The following is a 19,508-nucleotide window of genomic DNA, read 5'->3' as shown; positions in this document are numbered from 1 at the left end:
GGCGAGGAGAATGAGGTTGGGCGGCGCGTGCTTGCGGCGCAAGCACGGCAACGTGCGTTCTGGCGCTCCGCTGCGACCCCTCGGTTCTCTACAATGTCATATGACAGCACTCCTTTAAAGATACAGTTAGTTTTACCCATTCATCTCGGGTATATATAGAACAAAAAATTAATCTAGAAATCTAATACATTATGCTGCTGGTTTTGGCTCCAAAATACTAGAGCGCACAGCGGAAGGCGGCAGTTTTTATAATTGCGGGCATAGGGGTAGTAAATATAGTAAATTCATCCGTTTTTGTATAAATGCGGATAGCCTTTTTTCATGAATTCAATTATCCCAACGCAATCAAATCCATGATAATATGCAGAAAAGAACATTTTATTTAGGACAAGAACATATCTTGGCAGTGTCAAGCTACCTTTTTTTGTCAGTATGCAACCAGAGCGCAAAGTGTTTGCCAACGCTCGGTAACAAAAATACACTTACAAGTGAAACAGCTGACTGGAACGGCCACCGCGAGCAAGACGAACCAGGCTAGCATGCTGTACCAAAGGCTTGAGAGAGCGTAAATATCTGGTAACACACCACTGCAAAAAAAAAAAAAAAAATTACATGAAGAGTTTCAGCGGAGCCACTGTTATCTTTAAAAATATATTCCTTAAAGGTCACTTTTTTATCTCGTTTATACTGGCTCGTGATTGAATTGCGCAGTCGGGTGACATTGTAAACATGCATATTTAAGAATTTTCATAACTGTTTTCAAAGGGAACGTTATATGAGACATTGTTAAACAGCACTTGAAAATTCGTCAAACGTTGTGGGTCTTCTGCCAAGACACCTGTTCCATTCCAGAACAAGGCTTTATCTAAAATACAACATATATGAACAACGGAACTGGAACAGACGTATTCCTTCTCTCTTTTTGCAAATGTACAGTACTTTTGTTATATTGTGAGCTTCGTAACTGACTGCACCAATTGTCGTTTACATTAAATTAACTTCAAATTTCGATGCTTAATTCACTTCAGAGGTATAGAGCGGGCCGCATCGAAAGCCTTTTTTCTGTCAATTAGAAGTTAATTCTAATGTTATTCTGGAAGGTTGTATTGATGTGCACTTGATGGCATTAGGCTTTCGCGCACTATTTGCTTTCGAGCCGAAGATTCCTGCTTCGAGTTCCACATTGGCACATGGTTATTTCATAGAATTCATCGGAATTTCGTCAGTGGAGGTGGCGGGATCTCTTTATTTACGGTAATTGTCAACAAAATGCTTGACCAAATCGTTTTGCTAGTTCATCATGGTGTTAATTCGAGTGTCAGAGTGATGTTATCTGCTAGTGTCCGCTCTCCTCCTTTTTGATCCAAACTGTGGAATGTAAGCCATATCTTAGAGACAACGGTTCTAATTGAAGATAACTCAGTGATTCCCCCATTTGGATCTGCACTAAGCTTCCCGACTATTTCCTTGCCTGTGCTGTTGCGTGGTGAGGGCGGGTCTGTAGTTGCAATGGTTTGTTGCAGTGATGTAGTTTGCAGGCTTGCAGTGTCTATAGCGTTGAGGTGCATGAATTTGAGAGATGAGTTAAAGGGAACAATAATATTGCCATCCGTCCGTAAATAGCACGAAGCTACGAACGAACCGCCCCCCCCCCCCCCCCCCCACCTACATAAGCATTGTCTGAAAACTTCACCGCTGACGAAAAATTTGCCCTGATCCGGGTATCTAACCCTGTGTCAATGCCATTCCTGGGTGACTGCTCTACCGTCTGAGCTATTAGGGAGGTTTGCGTATGGCAGCACGATACAGAATTGCTCAGCAAATTGAAGTGCAAGAAAACAGAATAAGCAAATCCAATTATCCGTGCAACTCTCGGCTGCTGTCGAGTAGGATACAATTTTTTTTTCCTTTCACAAAACACCGTTCCTCTAGCGAATTTTCTCAAAATCGGTTTGTTAAGTCTCCAATCGTAATTTCGTCATGTATTCCAGCCATTTGCGTTACGTCTCACATAAATCGCATGTAGTGGCCCTCTGTGCCTTGAGGCCCTGTATATAATGGTGCCACAGCAAGCGTGTGGTCCCTGATATGGACTTACGCAGCCACAACTTCCCTGGCTTCGTTGCAAGAGTGTGAAGTCTTGAACTGACTTGTAGGAACACCCCTAGGTTTCAGGACGGTGGCCTAGCATTTTGTCATATATATGGGAGCGTGTTATGGGTGAAATACGCGAGTACAATGCACAGCGAGTGTTGACCACATGAATGAGAAAACGACGACGCGGAGTGGCGGCACGAGCGCACCAACGAAATTCGTCAAAGACAAAGACGACGTGCGGCTGTGCCACGAGGTTGGGAAAACTCTTGAACAATGAGCAAGTTCTACTGCAAGGCGAAATGAACACAAAGAAGGAAAATGCAGCAAAAATGATCAAGGATATTCGTTTAAGCAAGCGAATAGCTTTTGCCGACCGCAGAAGTCGAATGGGCTCACTAGCAATGCTTCTGAAGGATGCTGCTGACGTCGATAGCGGTGTTTGATGCCGGCACAAGTCATTTCGACACGTTTTGGTAGACGGCATGACAGCGTAACGATTATGATGGTGTGACGACCATTTTGATGATGGTGGCGTGGCAATAGCAGCGCAGCATGACCAAGATATGTCATGATGACAACGTGATCTCGACAGCTTAACGACGGCAGCGGCATGGCGACAACGGAATGGCGACAGTGTGACTACGATGGCATGACAACGGTTGAGCATCTGGTGTTTTCTTCTGCCCTGGTTGCCTACTTCAAGATGCTTTCGGCAAGATTACCCGATGGCATCTACGTCTACGCCGATGCTATCGTTTGGGGCCAGGGTTCCGCAATAGCAATCATGAATAACTGCCTGCAAACTGTACAGATGTTGGTATTCACGGAGACAAATACGACCTTTGGAGAGCTGACAGCCATCACAATAGTGATCAAACATGACCCCTCGCAACTCAGCCACTCCAAGAATCATATTCACCGAATCCATGGCGGCGTGTAGAAAATTCGTGCTCAGCGATGCCACTGCTCACATCTCCACACTTATGCAACAGTACCTACAAGGTCCTTTAGAAATCTTCTCTATACCTGGTCATGGCGGGATGCCGGAAAATGAAAGAGCTAATCAGCTCGCTTGCAACCCTTTCAACCAGGCACCCGACATCCCGCGACCAGTTCAGTCTAGCCTCTTCGTAAGTCCACAAATGCAGGGGTTGCTTTTCTGGCCTTACGAATAGGCTACACGCAAGTTCCCAAGCTCAGCAAAGCTCTCAGTGAACAGGGTGTACTCATTTGTTAGGTCCAGATGGAAGCGCTCCCTACGCCAGCGCGAGTGCACCTCCTTCGCGGACTCTGGCCTGAAGATCCCCCACCATGCAGACACTGTGGCGAACGCCAGAATATATCCAATATCCTCTAGTACTGCGGACCACCCCCACATCCCGTACCTACTCCCACAAACATTTCCCCTGGATCTCATGGTGGCTGGCTTACAGAAGCCACCATGCCGAGGACCAACGATGCCTTGCGGCGTTTATCATTGCTGCACTGAAGAATGCCGCAAGTGAGGCTCTGGAGTGAGGGCCTTTTCACCACATCCACCTAAGCTGAAAATATTTTTTATTTCTCTCTCCGATGGTTTACTCCACGGAGACCAGATAATCTTCCATCCGTTCACTTTAAAATCATACAGATCCCAGGCACTGTGGTCTAAGCGAAGCTGTGATGAGCTGCCCAGACAAAATGGCGCTTTTCGACAAAAAACCCGCAGCGGACTTCGACGACGAACGCGCGCGGTAACCGTTAGCCCAGGTGGCGGCGAAAATCGACACAGCCGCCACCACTAACTCCAAGATCTAAACCCTCAGACGCTACAAGGCACTCGCGCGACTGCGCATGCGTCTCGAAGATCTAGTTGGTATTTCGCGTCGAACGCGCCCAGAACTCGGTTGCGCGAAAGTAAGTGCCCTTTGCATCAGCAGAGGAAGTCCGGCCACTGACCATGAAAACGGGCCAAAGAAAGCTTCAAAAGCTATCCCCTTCAAAAGAGAGAGCATTCGAAGGAAAGGATGGTCAGCGAGTGGGCGTGGAAGATGGTGTCCGAGAGCGGGCGTAGCGGCCCTTCGAGTTACGAGCCTGTGGTCGCAACTTGCTCCCACTTGGACATAGACGCCTGATCAAGCACCTCAGCCAAGCTCCGGCCGGTGAATGTAGACAGGGCATCTCGCCGCTGCCAGCACCTACGCCAGGTTCGACGCGTTGCTGCCCTCAACGCCGGGAGACACTCCTATCTGCACCACACGCGCACATCACCTTGACTCAAAGCTGTACCAACTCCTACGCTTAAGTTGAACGAGTACCATAGTACTTGTACTTTGAGCACTTGCATAAACACCTGCTCTGTTTTGTTCCTGTTTTGCAAAGTATGGAAGTTATGCACAATGCTCGTATGTCCCTCCTCTCCCACCAGCGACCTTCGGTCCTCCCTTTTATGAATAAAAGAATTCATTCATTCATTCCTGTTTTGCACAGTCTTGTCCTGTGTGCTGTGAATATAGTTTCTGTTTTGTGTGCGCATGGCTGTACAGGCAGCGTTGTCTTTTCTGATCACTATGTCATAGTATATATATATATATATATATATATATATATATATATATATATATATATATATATTTTAGGGAGAAAGCCTTTGATGTTTATGTTGGCGGTGCCCTTAGCGGTGACCTTGGCGAAACTGCGCCGTGACGAAAAGTGGCCGACGTCGCCAAAAATGCTCGGATTGACGTCACATTTCTCAGGGAGATTCCTGTAAGCGAAGCAAATTAGTGGCTTCGAAAAGAAAATTTGGTACATTTTGGTCTAGGTGGGAATTGAACCCGGGCCTCCGGGGTGCGAGACGAGCATGCTTCCATGAAACCATGGCTGCAACACGTTTCTGCCTTAGTAAAGGTGTGCCTAGTGCGTGCGTGCGTGATTGCACACGTCACGTCGCAGCCATCTCGCTGACTAAAGGTGTTGCCTAGTACGTGCACTAACATGCATGCACTCGTATATAACTTAATGCATTACCAATATGTCTTATAACGAAGTCTAACCCCGACTGTGTAACTTCATGTATTACCAAATGTGCAGCAGGCTTTCGCTTTCCTGTGTTACAAGAGTGACTTTTTCAGTGTGGGTAAGCCGAGTGAGTGTACTTCCCGCCGTAACCTGAAATTTTCCGTGCTTAAAGGGATGCTAAAGGCAAATATCAAGTCAAGCTAAAGTGATAGATTAGTGCTTGATAACGTCTAAGACGTCAATATTATCATGAACAGAGCTTTAGTAATACCCGTTACAGATTTAGCTCGTGCACACCAGCGCATTCCGACGCCTGACCGCTACGAACGCGTTGGCCGTGTCGCATAGCACCAATTTACTTATAAAAGGTGAGCACGTGCACCATCTAGCTGACCATAAATAGTACACGGGGGTGTTTTCTCATTTCGCCCCCATCGCAATGCGGCCGCCGTGGCCGGGATTCGATCCCGCGACCTCGTGCTCAGCAGCCCAACACCATAGCCCCTGAGCAACCACGGCGGGTGAGGGACGCGTTCGTTGGTCTAAATTCACTCTCGTCTCCTCTGATCGTACTGAGGCGCGTTTATACTAAGCCGAACATGTCGTGTCTTATGATTCAACTCGTTTCAATGCTAAATAAAGCTCCTCTTTGCTTTGCAAGGTACACCGTGGTAGCTGAGCGGCCAATTCTCCAAAGAAATATGCAGCGCATCTCTTGTCGTAATGCGCCGTTTTGCCTTGCTGGCTCATGAAACTTCGCGTGCACCGATTCCCACATTAGGTGGGATCTGCGAATTTATTTATAAAAATGACGCATCATTTTGACTTCCGATACGTGACTGTAGGAAACAAGACTCATATATATCGGGTTTATTTACCATACTGAAAGAGCATTTCAATGCCGCTTTTGAGAATTCTGGTTTGCAACACCACAGCGGGCTCACCTGGTGGCTTCTTTCATGACTCCTGTGACGTCGCCCAAGGTGGCTGAAGTTGCATTTCGCACTTCAACGGGACAGCCGTTCATAGATGGAGGTGGCTGCGTGAGAGCCATGGAGGTGACGAATTGACCCAAGTTTATCCAAAGTGAGAAGGTCAGGGAAATTACGAGTCCTGTGATCGCCCCCTGCGCAGAATGGAAATGTGTGTGGCCTTCACGCACATGTGAATTTCGCAAGCGACTGCAATTGTTTCATTGAGGTCGACATACTGCGAGAAGTTACCGCGCAATATTATAAACAGAGATTATTGGCAGCGAGAAATTGAAGTACTGATGTTGCATCAGTGCGGCTAAGTCGACTACTTGATGATTTCTTGAATCAGCGTAAACCAGCAAATATAAGAGGAAACATAAACGCAACGAACCACTGGGCTAACAACTGCATTCTGCCTTTGTTAAAGAGGCGTTGTTAATCAGCAGTGTCACGGTTCATTGGACTAATAATTTCTGCAGGCTAACGCTTAGATCAAGTACTCGTATTCTGAATCAGTAAGGACTGTTTCTTTCACTAAGAACCGTTCTTTAGTGACTCAGCCAATAAGGAACATGTATTCGGAACGACGCAGATTGTATAAAGAGGAAGCTTTAGCTCGGGGACTTCCATCTAAAACCGTGGGAAAACAGAAATGGTTTTTCTCGGCGACCACTGCACCGCATTTTTTTTTTATTTAGAGAGATCTCACTGGCCTACGAAGAGGCATAGGGAGAGAGAGAGAGAGAGAGAGAGGGGGGGGGGGGCTTATGGTACAATTTATTACAAAATGCAATCGGTAACTGACCAGGTTTATTGCATTCAAAAGAAAAAGTTAAAGTCCAGTGACTATTGGAAGCGGATCTTTTATTTAGGCAGTGTGAAATAAACAGTGCGAAAAATAGCACAATTTCAGGAAAATGGAGCTATGAAATTTAGAACTCTGTCACTCAATAATAAATATATATATGTCACAATTCTGAAACCTGCACATAATAAACAACTAAAGCGGACAAAATTGATGTATTATATACACTCCTCTGAATTATACCAGTAATACGTGAGTAGCCCTATTGCAGAAACCTCGTGAACATTGTAACCAATTCACGTATAGCTGTGAATTAATATTTCAAATCTGTCCGTTTTAGCTGTTCTAACGGATGCAGTTTACAGAACTGCGATATCTCCTTTTGGTGCAAAGTTACGAGTTTAATGGTAACCTTCGCGCTTCTATTTTTTAAGCATACCGATTTTAGACAACTTTTCTGCAACATTGCAGGTCCAAATCAAAATTTCGCTCATTACGGTTGCTAGAATTTACCTTTTTCTCTCAAATGCTAGAAATTACATTCAAATTGGTCAAGAGGGTGTCTCATAAAAGCGCTTCTATGTTTCACATGTATTTGAGTAGGCGGCATAGGAGTTGGCTCCGAGCTAAAGCTGGCTCATAATAGGATAGATCGCTGCTTCCGCATTCACAAAGAACGGAAAATGTGGCAGAGTGCGCGTAGTAGGCCTAGTTTAACTGCGTTAATGTGGTTTTTCAATCACGAGAAAAAAGCGGGGCCCTGATGCTAGAGCCTGTCTGGATGGCGTGTCGTGTCTAGCTCCGCAAGATGGCGTGTCGTGTGTTTGAGCAATGGTAAGCATGCTGATTTTTAGTACAGTAGGAATGGCTGCATAACCTGACTTTAAGGAAGTTATGTACCCTCAATAGTAGGGATATTCGTAGTTGTGCTACGCATTGAACAGAATGCTTCTCAGGGTACTTACTTTGCTGTTAGCACATGGAACAAACATTCCCAGTGTAAAGAGGCCCAGCAGAGGTCCGCCGATTGAACTGTTGATGACCTGGGATGCCTGGAAAGCCCGGTGAAAGGGTGAAACGCACCGAAATTATTGCGACTGCCGTGAATACGGTGAATGAAACAAATGCGGCTTAGGTGATAGCAGTAGTATTTTTGCCTGATTTGAATATGAAATGTAACGCGGAAGTCAGGTTTAAGAATGCTTAATTTATTTACAATTTCACACTGAGCTATAAAACGGACAGAAGGCGACGTTCAGCTTCGCCGCAATGAGCTTAGAGCTCTATCTTGGTGGCTCGTCGTGGATTAGTCATAAACAGAAGGTAATCCCTCCGTGGAGTTATGCTCAGATTACTCTCTGGGAAGGGTGATCGATAGCATAGCCAACGTTCAGTACTTTTATTGCGTAAGCATAATAATAAGGTGATCTTACCAGAGTCCACTAATAGGTAATTATTCTGCCGCGAAGGGAAATCTTTAGGCGCAGTAACAAAATATGACGTGAAGCTCAGCAGGCAGCCACAAATGAAGGTATGGGCTCCTCCACAATCACCTCTATATTACGCCGAACTGAGTGCTTCGCTGAAAGCATGGCTTTCGCGTCACTCTCAGCGATCGCCTTCTGTCTCCAACACTTGCTTTCGAAGTCTACAGTCGCTCAATGAGAAGCAACTTACATTTCCGTCATTGTCCGGGTTTTGCATTCGGGGCGTTCACAGGGTGTTTTTCGAAGCACATGGAACGAATTCATACTCGGGAATGAAGCCGCAACCGAAGCTTGCATCGTAAATACGTCTCCTATACAGGAAGAAACCGAGTGACCATTCCTTGGTATATCATCTTAGGATTGAGAGTGCGTACCTTTGTTTACAACGATGTTTACGTGTAACGCTCATAGAAAGCTGTGCACTAGGGCCCGCATTCCCCCAAAAATTTGTACGTGAGAGCTGATCGTGCGAATAAATTTCAACCAATCCAACTATTGTACATACTTTGCAGTGTGTTTAAAGATCGTACTGTGAATAGCTTGATGTTTTCTGTTGTATTAGTTGCATTTTGTTTTATTAATGTTGATACTTGTAAACTGCTACTTCTGCTGCTCTAGCGAGGTAAAGGCCTTAGTCAGGAGGATTATGTCTTCCTTTTGCCTTACCTTGCATGCACCCTTGTATTTGTTTTGATCAAATAAATTACTACTACTACACATTATCAGCGCAGGCCGCCCGCCAAAGGCAAGGAACACTTACGAAAGAAAATGTTCTTGAATTCGGCCCCGGATATGAGTTTTCAAAGTGCCTTTGTAAGCAATCAATAAAAAAACGACAATACAGGCAGTTTTATGGCGAAAGACTCACTGTCTATATATACCACCAATAAGACAAAAAATGTCGCAGTTTCGCCCGAAAGGCGAAGCATCAATTGCGATAGCAAATTAGTAGAGAACTATAAGGAGTAGGGATAATATTATTGCGATAGCAATTATTTGGACACTCCAAAGCAGATTTCTGCCGTTGGCGTCGCCGTCGCCGTCGCCGTGAGGTTCCGTATGACGTCCATGGAGATGAAATCGTCGCCGCGCGCCGAACGCTATATGTGCGAGTCAACGTGCGCGAGGGACGCGCGCTTTCACTGTGAGTGAACCCACGGCGGAGAACAAACGCGCGTTCTGCGCCGTGCTCACCTTAGGCCGAAGGGACGCGCGCTTTCACTGTGAGTGAACCCACGGCGGAGAACAAACGCGCGTTCTGCGCCGTGCTCCCTTAAGGGCTGCAAAAGTAGGCGTCTCTTTCCTCCTTTACAATCACCATATATGTAGAGCAAACGCGCCTTCTTCCGACGCGCGAAAGGCCGTGGAAGGGGGGGGGGGGGGATCGAGGCGACGTTTAGCTGCGGCACCAAGTGCCTATTTATATAAAAAAAAGTTGTCGCAGTTTCACCTGAAAGGCGAAGCATCAATTGCGATAGCAAATTTGTAGAGAGCTATACGGAGTAATGATACTAGCTTTATCAGCTGTATAAACTTGGACATGCAGCAGCACCGGCAACACGCAGAACTACTGTCGACGCCTTCGGCGTTTTGCCCGCGTTCGCTCAAAATGCGTGCGGCGTTGGTGACTGTTGCCGGAGCCTCTGATATAAACAGAAGAAGGCGCGTTTACTCTACATATATGGTGATTGTAAAAGAGGAAAGAGACGCCTACTTCTGCAGCCCTTAAGGGAGCACGGCACAGAACGCGCGTTTGTTCTCCGCCGTTCGTTCACTCCCCGTGAAAGCGCGCGTCCCTCGCGCCCTTTAACTCGCACATACAGCGTTCGGCGGCGCGCGGCGACGATTTCATCTCCATTGACGTCATACGGAACCTCACGGCGACGGCGACGGCGACGCCGACGGCAGAAATCTGCTTTTGAGTGTCCATATAATTGCTATCGCAATAAAAATCACAGCATATCCACGGGGTGAATGATGATGAGTAGGCGAAGCTCCGGAGGGAATCATCGGATCTCCCGCTTAAGGGGACGCTAGCACAAACGCGTTAGAAACGTGCAGTACTCTCTAGTAAGGGGGAGCGGCCGCAGCGTCTTACGCAGCCATTTACACATGCCGGAACGTGCACCGCGTTTGCCGACGCCATCACATGACTGCTGAGAGAGTATACCCCCCGTATTCATAAACGCTCCTCGACTTGAACTTGACTTGCCACCGCCTTGGGCAGCGCGTTCGAAACGCGTTGAAGGTAAGGCGGAGAGGCCACAGCGTCTTACACCAGCTTCTTACACGGGCCGTAACGCGCTAGCACAAACACGTTAGAAACGCGCTAGAAACGCGGCCTTTCGTTAATGTTGGGTATTTATTGCCATCGTGGTGCGTGTGTCCATGTCCGCTTCGTGGCGTAGTGGGCTAACGCCGCGCGCTCGGAAGCGAGGGGTCCCTGGTTCGATTCCGCGCTACGGACGCAACTTCGGAATTTTTTTCTCATTTTTCTCAGACTGGTTACACACTACTACTACTACGACGGGGACGGAATGGGTGCCGCTATAAGGAGCTTTGCTCCTAAAACGTCGTGAGGCGAGAAGGTGGTAAAGACTTCCGACGCTGCTCGACGAGTGTCCCGTTCTGATGTGGTCGAAAACCTCCGAGCCGCCCCCAGAGGCTCCGGCAACAGTCACCAACGCCGCACGCGTTTTGTGCGAACGCGGGCAAAACGCCGACGGCGTCGACAACAGTCCTACGTGTTGCCGGTGCTGCTGCCTGTCCATGTTTTCAAATCAATACACAACAAAGTCGATCCTGTTGCAGCAGCATGAAGCACCGCATATTATGAATACCGTAACTGCTATGTACGTCGAATGACTGCCCCACTTGGAGGGCATCTTGATAAATAGCGCGCCTACGGCCACTCTGGTCTTCATACCGCAGGACGAGTTTCGCGTGCTACACGGACCGATCGCAAGTACCACGTGACCTTGCCTCTAATTCTACTCATTCCCTCTAATCATACGCTCTTTCACGAACTCAAAAATAGATCTTGTTGAAGGATACTCGGATTTTTTTAAACTGTCAACTGACGTTCAAAGGAGGCAGTGGCGTAAGGAGCATGAGGGAGGCAATAGCGTCAGTGGTGGCAACGTGGAGTGATATTAATGCACATGTTCGCAAGTAACCTGCCGCTTTTTGTCGTTACTTGTCCAGAAAAAAACTGACTTGGATTTCCCTTTGTAGCGTATTTTCTCTCTGTTTGTGAGTGACAACAACTCGTACTTATTTCTTCAGCATTGTCTTGCAATCAGTGCGACGTTAGTGTTATTGCTTTACTTAAGTGTTTGTAATCTGTCGTCTTGTTCTTTCTTCCACCTTTCCTTCACTTCTTCCTCTTCAATTTATAAGATTCTGTCTTCTCCTTCCTGAAGAGTAGGTGGGCGTTGTGGCTCATCCGGTGACAGTTGCCAATCTTCTTCACTTATTCTCCCCTGCTTCGATTGTGTATATGCCTTCAAACCAACCAATAATAACGCAAATAATTTTCTGCCTCTTTTGTCGAAAGATTCTCGTGAATACCCCGTGGAGCCAGAAATGCTTTAGGTCATAGGTCGGAGTCACCACCAGCGTACCGCAAAAAAAAAAAAAAAAAAAAAATCTCCTCTAAAATGTAGCAACACCTCTCGTAACTCTCGCTGCCTTAGAATTGCACAGGACTGCCACCAAATGGCTTATTAATAGCTATGACCATGACTGTAATTCTCTGGAAACTTCCGACAACTGCTTATGCGCTTGTCATCTGAAAACTATGCAAGAAAACCAACACAACAAAAGCCGTCATAAGATAAACGTATTACCACTTCAGCGAGGAAGCAGTAATTCCTTTACCCCTCTGGATGCTTTTCGAATATTTTCCCAACAGCTGTTCACTTGCCAGCACTGTCGTTTGTCTTTTTGTGCCGCCAATCACGTGCACGTCTTGTGAATTTCCATAGCTTGTTCTTGTTATGCAAATTTTGTTGTCTTTGGCCTCCTCTTAGAGATTAAGTCAGTTATTTGCTGTTCTGTTCAGAGCTGTGTGAGCACAAAGATGCAAATCTGTAGTGTTACAGACCATCTTGAATTATTCATGGAGTGCTGACTGGACGTCTGACAGGTGATAGCCGATTGATGCATTATTTTACTAGTCTCGTTGTAGGATGCTCTTTTTTAAAGAGCTCTTGATACCTCGATCGGTGCCTTGATCATGAGCCAACGCGAAGCTCCAATGATGAGCAGATTGTATATCGACTGAAGCACCATCATCGCTTAGTCGAAAACACCGTCCCTGTGGAAATTAACTTTGGCTGTCCCGGTAATTGAAATTAAACCTTGGACCTTCCGTGATATCAGTAATTTTTTTCAGAAGTACTAGAAATGGTTATTAAATGCGAAGCATTTCTTGCCGGCGGCTTTTCCGTCCCTCCCGCGGCGTCCCACACACCACAGCGCATGCGCGTTCCCTCCCCCTCTCTCTCCTCTCCTACGCTCCCCCCTTTCTCTCCTCTAGGAATCCTCTTGGCGCTGAGCCGTGCTCCCTCAAGGGCTGCAGAAGATAGCGCCAACCTTTCCCTTTCCCTCAAGAACCACTTATCATCATCATCATCATCCTCTAGGAATCCTCTACGGAGCGGCGCCCGCGTCCCACACCCCCACAGCGCATGCGCGTTCCCTCCCCCTCTCTCTCCTCTCATACGCTCCCCCTTTCTCTCCTCTAGGAATCCTCTACAGAGCGGCGCCCGCGTGCCACACCCCCACAGCGCCTGCGCGTCCCCTCCCCCTCTCTCTCCTCTCCTACGCTCCCCCCTTTCTCTCCTCTAGGAAACCGGGGGGGGGGGGGAGGGGCGCCCGACAGGGGTGCGACAGCTGCATACTCCGCTGGGGGCGCCACGGTAGTTCCGCGGTATGAAAATGACGGAGCGCGCGCGCCTCATTCTATCTCCTGTGCAGCGCCGCGATGAGCGCTCGGGCCGCTGCCGCGAAACCATCTCCCGCTCAAACTAACCATCTCCTCGCTGCTTCGCATCGCATTGCGGGGGTTAGTCTCCCAACCCCCGCCGCCCCCAGACCCCATCATGGACAAAATAAAGTTTTATCTCTCTCTCTCGCTGCTTCGCATCCACACATGGTTCCCTTTAGCGGGAGATGGAGTAATTTTTTACGATCATCAAATTTTTTTTTCTTTAGGCAGATCTCGTCCGTGCTACATGGTTTTCAGAAAGGAGCATCAGTGTGTCTGCGTCTTTCAGACAGGAACAAACGCATGTGTACTGCCTTGGCTATAGTGTACCTTACTGAAAGTTGGTCGAGTTGGCAGCTATTCATCTTGTGTGCGCGCTGTAGTTCCAAGATGTATAGTGTACCAATACTATTAAACCGGGGTCAGTTGATAAGTGTATTTTGCCATGACCAATGATGATGTCATTTGATGTCATTTCTCATTAGGTTCTGTTGTCGAAATTACAGACGTATGGATTATGGCTGCGTTATCTTTGGTGGTTTGCTAGTTACATGTCAAATCGCTAGAACCGGGTGAATTATTTTGGATCGTATTTCTCAACCTTTTGTGTCTCCTTATGAAGTGCGAGAGGATTGTATATGAAGTGCTATAGGATTATGAAGTGCCAGAGGATGTATAAGTGATTTGCCGTTGTCTATTGATCATTCTGAGCTCTTACCGTTCGCCGATGCGCTCAAAGTGTACGCAAAGAGGAATGCTCACATGACTGCCTATTGTTACAACGTGACATCATTTCCATTGAAAAAAAGTGCTTACTCAACAGTCCCAATTATAACCTGAAAATAAAAAAAATCCCCACCCCTTCCACTCCGTGATGATGGTCGAACAGCGGAGCTGTGTTAGTTACACCGAGTGTTACGAGTGTTACAGGTGCATGTATTGCACGTGATGCAATTGCGTAAACACAACTAAACACTGATCTACAACAGGAACTTATACTGAAACGTTGCGAGGCGAGAAGAGGCCGCCGCGACTTCCGACGCTACTCAACGAGTGTCGAGTTCTCTGGTCGAAACCTGCCGAGCCTCCACCAGAGGTATCGGCTGCAGTCACGGACACCGCGCGCATTCGGCGCGAACGCGGGGAAACGCAGACGGCGTTGGAAGCAGCTCTACGCTTTGGGCGTTGCGGTGCGCCGCACAGAAACACCTTCTCTTATCGGCTCTCCTTCTTGCGCCCAGCACGACCTCTCATTGGTCACCTCCTCCCCCCAGCGCGCGTTCTCTCATTGATCGTCTCCTTCCTCAGCGCGCCTCTCCTCCTCTGCTGTTCACGTGACTTGCCCTCCCCCAGCGCGGCTCTCATCCTCTCCTGGTCACGTGACCTGTGTGAAGCCGGACACACGGCGAAGGGTCTACTAAGAACAGCTCCGCTGTTTAAAGCTTCAGTAATGTCATTTGCTAGGAAACGTGATGTAGAGAAGTTCAGTTACTGACTTTCGTGGCGAGAGGTACCACGTGCATCGCATGCAAGCGGCCACGCAGTTCAAATAGACAGCAGGCTGTGTTTTTGTCCACATGTGTGGAGTATTGTTGACATGGACGTATTATATATACATTGGTGTATTTTCAAGGTTAACAAACGATGTTCGTATATATCAACGTATCCGCGTTCTTTACTGCGGGCTGTATTGTTCATGGTTAGAGTTTGCATCAGTTGTTTGGAACTATGTGGGACGTTTTTACAGCAACTTAGTTGAAAAAGTGCAGCGCAAATTTGTGCGCATTGTCTACTACAGGTGCATTGGCCGACGCCGGTTTTATGGTTATGAACTGATATTGTCAGACTTCGGTCTTGTGGCTCTGCGTGAAAGACGGATCGATCGTGACATAATATTTCTACGCCAAGTTGTGCGAGGTGGCCTCGACATCATCACACTGCTCACGTCCTTGCACTTTCGCATGCCATCAGGTAAAACAAAGTTTCTGCGTTCATTTTATCCTGACGTTCCTTTACCGTACCCAACGACACGACTGCAGTGAACATAGGATTCTATGTTTCTGAACAGTTATACTTTTTTCTTGCTTTACATGAACGTTTGCATGTATTCTTGGTTGACTTTGTACTCGTGTTATTCGTGGTTAGTTTTGCCATCGCATTTTGCTTTGACAGATTTTTTTGTTGCACTATTCTCCTCCCATTGTGCAAAAAATGCGATGTGTATAAGGCCGCAAGTTTGTTGGGAGCCACTATAAATAAATAAATAAATAAATAAATAAATAAATAAATAAATAAATAAATAAATAAATAAATAAATAAATAAATAAATAAATAAATAAATAAATAAATAATAAATAAATAATAAATAAATAAATAAATAAATAAATAAATAAATAAATAAAAATCTCGATGCGGCTTCCTTTCCCGAGTGCACTCCTGTGAGGCAGTCCGACTCCGATAAAAGCACCCTTCGAACGCCCAGGAGGCAAACTCCGGCAGACGGAAGCGCAAGCGTCTACTCACGGCGAGCACGTTGCCCATTTTCGAAGCGATGCCCACCAGGCCGATCGTCAGCAGGCCGAAGAACACCCCTGCAAGCACAAGCAAGACGACCCAGGAGTTGACCGCAGCAGGGTGACCTTCTCTATATAGCTGAATAAAAGTGAACACGAGGATACACGGATTTGTTTGTGCTCGTACCAGCTATTGAAGCATGATTGTATTACAAGAGTGTGAAGTTCGGCTAGTTGATTAAAGTAATTCCGAGAAAAAACATCGCAGAAACTAGACCAAGAGAATAAAAAATACAAATCATATAAAGATTGGCCGGATCTTCATCTACGATCACTATCCAGTTAAGCGAATAAAATTCTGTTGAGACGAAAATTAAATTGGGCAAATTTGAAAAAAAAAGTTTTTTTTTCATTGAAGAGTGCCGTGAACAATGTCAGGCCCACATTTTTAGACAGCGCTATCGGCGAGATCGATTCATATTTATAGACTGCGCTATCCACGGGATCGGCCCATGAATATAGTTAGTTTCGTGGGCCGATCCGCCAGAGAGTGCAGGTCGAGGTAAGAGATAGTTGGCCAAAGTAAGAGATAACCCGAAACAAAGCTTGTCTGATCATGCCAAGAACGCTATTCGCATTAAAAATACGCGCCTGTGTTGGTTTGTCTTCGCTTGGTTCTGTTTCTGCGCTGGTTTTTCTCGGACTGGCGATTTCACTGTTGATGGCATGCTATACGACAGCAGTTCCCCGTGGAAAGTCTACTTTTCAGGAATCTGAAGGTTCTGTTTGCAAGCTCACATTTTCGTTGAGCAACGCAAACGTGGGCCTTCTCGTTCCGATTAAGCGCAATCAATTTATTGCCCTTTGACGAACGAACAGTTTGCGATTGGCGTTGTCAGCTGACCTCCAGGTCTTCTCTCGTTATCGACGCGTCATTCGACGCTGGCGCAAGGGCACACTGCGACGCTCTGCAGCTTCATGAGCCGGTGCTCAGAAAGGGATGGAAAGACCCGTGCAGACGCATTAATGTCAACTGTATTGTGTTGATTTCTTCTTATTAGCGTTATCAATTATACGTCATCAGCTGCAGCGCTACACTAGCATCAACAGAAAACAATCGAAAATTTTCTTTGTCAGACGCTTACAACTCCCCTATTGAAGCCTTGATTAGGAGTAGCTACGACTGGAAAAAAAAAAACAACGCTTAACCTTGCACTCGGCCGCGCAACGCTTGAAACAGCGAAGCTGGGCGATCGTAGCCCAGCATTTTCCGAAAGTGCGCGCGAACTCTTCATCTTATTACTCATGATGATAACAATTTTTTTCGCGCGTATCGGTCTTACGGCCGTCACTGCGCGCTGCATAGCACAGCTTGCAACACTGACACCGCGTTCCACCCCGTTGCAACGCCGACAACTCGTTCCAGCAGACCCGCTCCGTGAATGCGTCGCTCTCTCTCTCTCTCTCTCACTCTCATAGCACGCAAAACTTCTTCCCCTCGCAGAGCACGAGCGTGCGAACCAAAGCCACCTAGAGGTGGCTTTTTGTGTGAACGCGCCAGCTGTGGACGAAGACGACGACGCTCGAACGCAATCATATGGTTCGCATAAATGCCTGTTCGGCAAGCGTGGCTGCCTATGACGCTCGCCTTGGGACCGTGGGTACGTGGATTCGAGTCCGGCCTCGGCAAGAAAGTTTATTTGATGGTTTCTTGATACGAACCACAAATTACGGCTGGCTTGAACAGCTTCGCTGTTAAAAGACTATTTCCTTTCATTTCTAAAAAATATAATGCGGATGTAAACACGGAATGTTTGGTTGACAAATGTGAAGGTTAGTTCGAGACCAACGGAAAGGAGTAATGTGCATCACCTTTCCTCGTGTTTATATTTATTTCCCCTCTCTTTGGGGGACGAAGTGCCATCCACCTACCTAGTGCCACAATAATCTTTGCCCCAATTTTGTCTGGAATGTCTGGCTTGATGATGGCAATGATGTCCACGTATGACACCGCACACAAGGCGTTGACTCCAGATGATATGGAGCTATAGAGGCATTATAATGAAACAAAAATGACAAATCAGTTTTTTGTAAGTGCCGAAAGACTAAGTTGCTTATATTGCACGAAATTTTCATGGGATACTTGGCAAAAATACAAAGGAAAATATTCTGCCTTAGAATGGCAAGGTGATGAAGAAAGTGAAACAACTGTTGTAAAACTAATAGAGATTCACTGAATAGATTACAAAATGACATCGAAGTTGCTCGACGTTGCATTAAGATGTGACGACAGGAAGTGTGCTATATTGATAGCGATGAGATTTGTCTCTAATGCTTTCTCGTTTATGAGAATTTTGTTGAATATTTCTTCAAATGGATCTCTTACAATGCATAGCTTTCAAAATGTTTATTCCTGGTCGTTCCGCGGACCAAGTACTGAAATACGCCTCTTAGGGGATATTTTGTGTTGTGTGTTTTTAATCAGATAAAAGATATTTCATAAAGCTTAAGCAGTCACTCACTGCTTCCCAGTTTGATACTTTCCTTGTCAGCAAAGGAAATTTCAAAATTTACATGCACCTTCATTTAGCCACCACTCAGACGTATCAAACATCGTTTGAAATGGCTGCAAAGGGGACGTTCACCTCAGTGAAGCCGCAAAGATACCGGCAACGAACAAGCCAGGAACTCCGGTCATCTTTCCAAGCACATCCATCACAAAGTAGGGCAGCAGCTGTGGAAACCGAAAGACAATAGTTTTAACATTGATCGCTTTTCTGTTTATTTCATTATGTTGTCAGATTAAGCAAGGTAAACGAAATTAAGTTTTTTTTTTTTTTTTTTTTTTTTGTTGGCGCTAGACCTGAAACGATTGCCGTTAAGGATAACCACTGGGGGGTGCCGTCTGCGATCTTCAACATTTCCCGTGTAACAGCGCCAATTCACGTAGAATAATAGTTGTACTCTCTTAATTACCACGCGCAATGCGTATTTATATGTTTTATAGATATAATAAGTTTTATAATTTAGAACGCAGATTGTTAACGATAGCGCATTATCCACGCCTGAAGCGTCCAGATGTGCAGATTTGCTAAAACAGGAACAAATATATCTACGCCAGCTGGCATCATCTGAATAAGTGTATGTAAATGCTGCAAGAAGTACGAGCAGGAACAGCTGAAATACAAATAAAAGAAGCTTACGCGTACTATAAAGCTCTGGAATAAGCTATAAGCGAAAACGCACGTGTTTTTTGGGCAGCTGCGCCTTTAAAATAAATTTATGAAAGGAGATGCATCTCTCCGAACCTGCTAAGCAAAACAATAAATGTACCGGTAGTCTGCCGAAAACTATACATTAGGCCTTGTAGCTGAAGCAAGACCCCTATAGAATGATAACAATGGTCAAATATATTCCGATTGACTGAAGCGTCGAGCCGAACATTAATTTTATTGTACAGACTCGAGCGAGAAAGGACAGAACCAGACTTGAATGGGCCCTTTTTATTTCAAAAGCGGTGCCTGAAAATAGAAGCAGTGCCACTTTATGTCATTTAAAATATGCATAAGTGCGCAGGCCTAGGTTTCTTCAACACTTTGGAAGACATCCAAAGTTTATTTATTTATGAATTGTTTTAACCAC

General features: G+C 46.1%; 1 protein-coding gene across 2 annotated transcripts in view; it reads right to left on the bottom strand.

Moving 5' to 3' along the window:
- LOC119442203 (sodium-coupled monocarboxylate transporter 1-like) overlaps positions 1–19,508 on the bottom strand; it is a 54,638-nt gene that overhangs the window by 7,777 nt on the left and 27,353 nt on the right. For both annotated transcript variants that reach the window (XM_049661956.1, XM_037706981.2), the window contains exons 9-14: positions 18,512–18,600; positions 17,799–17,911; positions 15,877–15,944; positions 7,842–7,928; positions 6,042–6,223; positions 487–587 (exon numbers count right to left, since the gene is read on the bottom strand). In XM_049661956.1, coding sequence (XP_049517913.1) covers positions 487–587; positions 6,042–6,223; positions 7,842–7,928; positions 15,877–15,944; positions 17,799–17,911; positions 18,512–18,600 — 640 coding nt within the window. The remainder of the gene's footprint in view (positions 1–486; positions 588–6,041; positions 6,224–7,841; positions 7,929–15,876; positions 15,945–17,798; positions 17,912–18,511; positions 18,601–19,508) is intronic.

Source organism: Dermacentor silvarum, chromosome 2, assembly GCF_013339745.2.
Source record: "Dermacentor silvarum isolate Dsil-2018 chromosome 2, BIME_Dsil_1.4, whole genome shotgun sequence".
Classification (NCBI taxonomy): Eukaryota; Metazoa; Arthropoda; class Arachnida; order Ixodida; family Ixodidae; genus Dermacentor; species Dermacentor silvarum.
The sequence above is the reverse complement of the archived record's forward strand: the minus strand, read 5'-3'. Positions and strand labels throughout refer to the sequence as shown.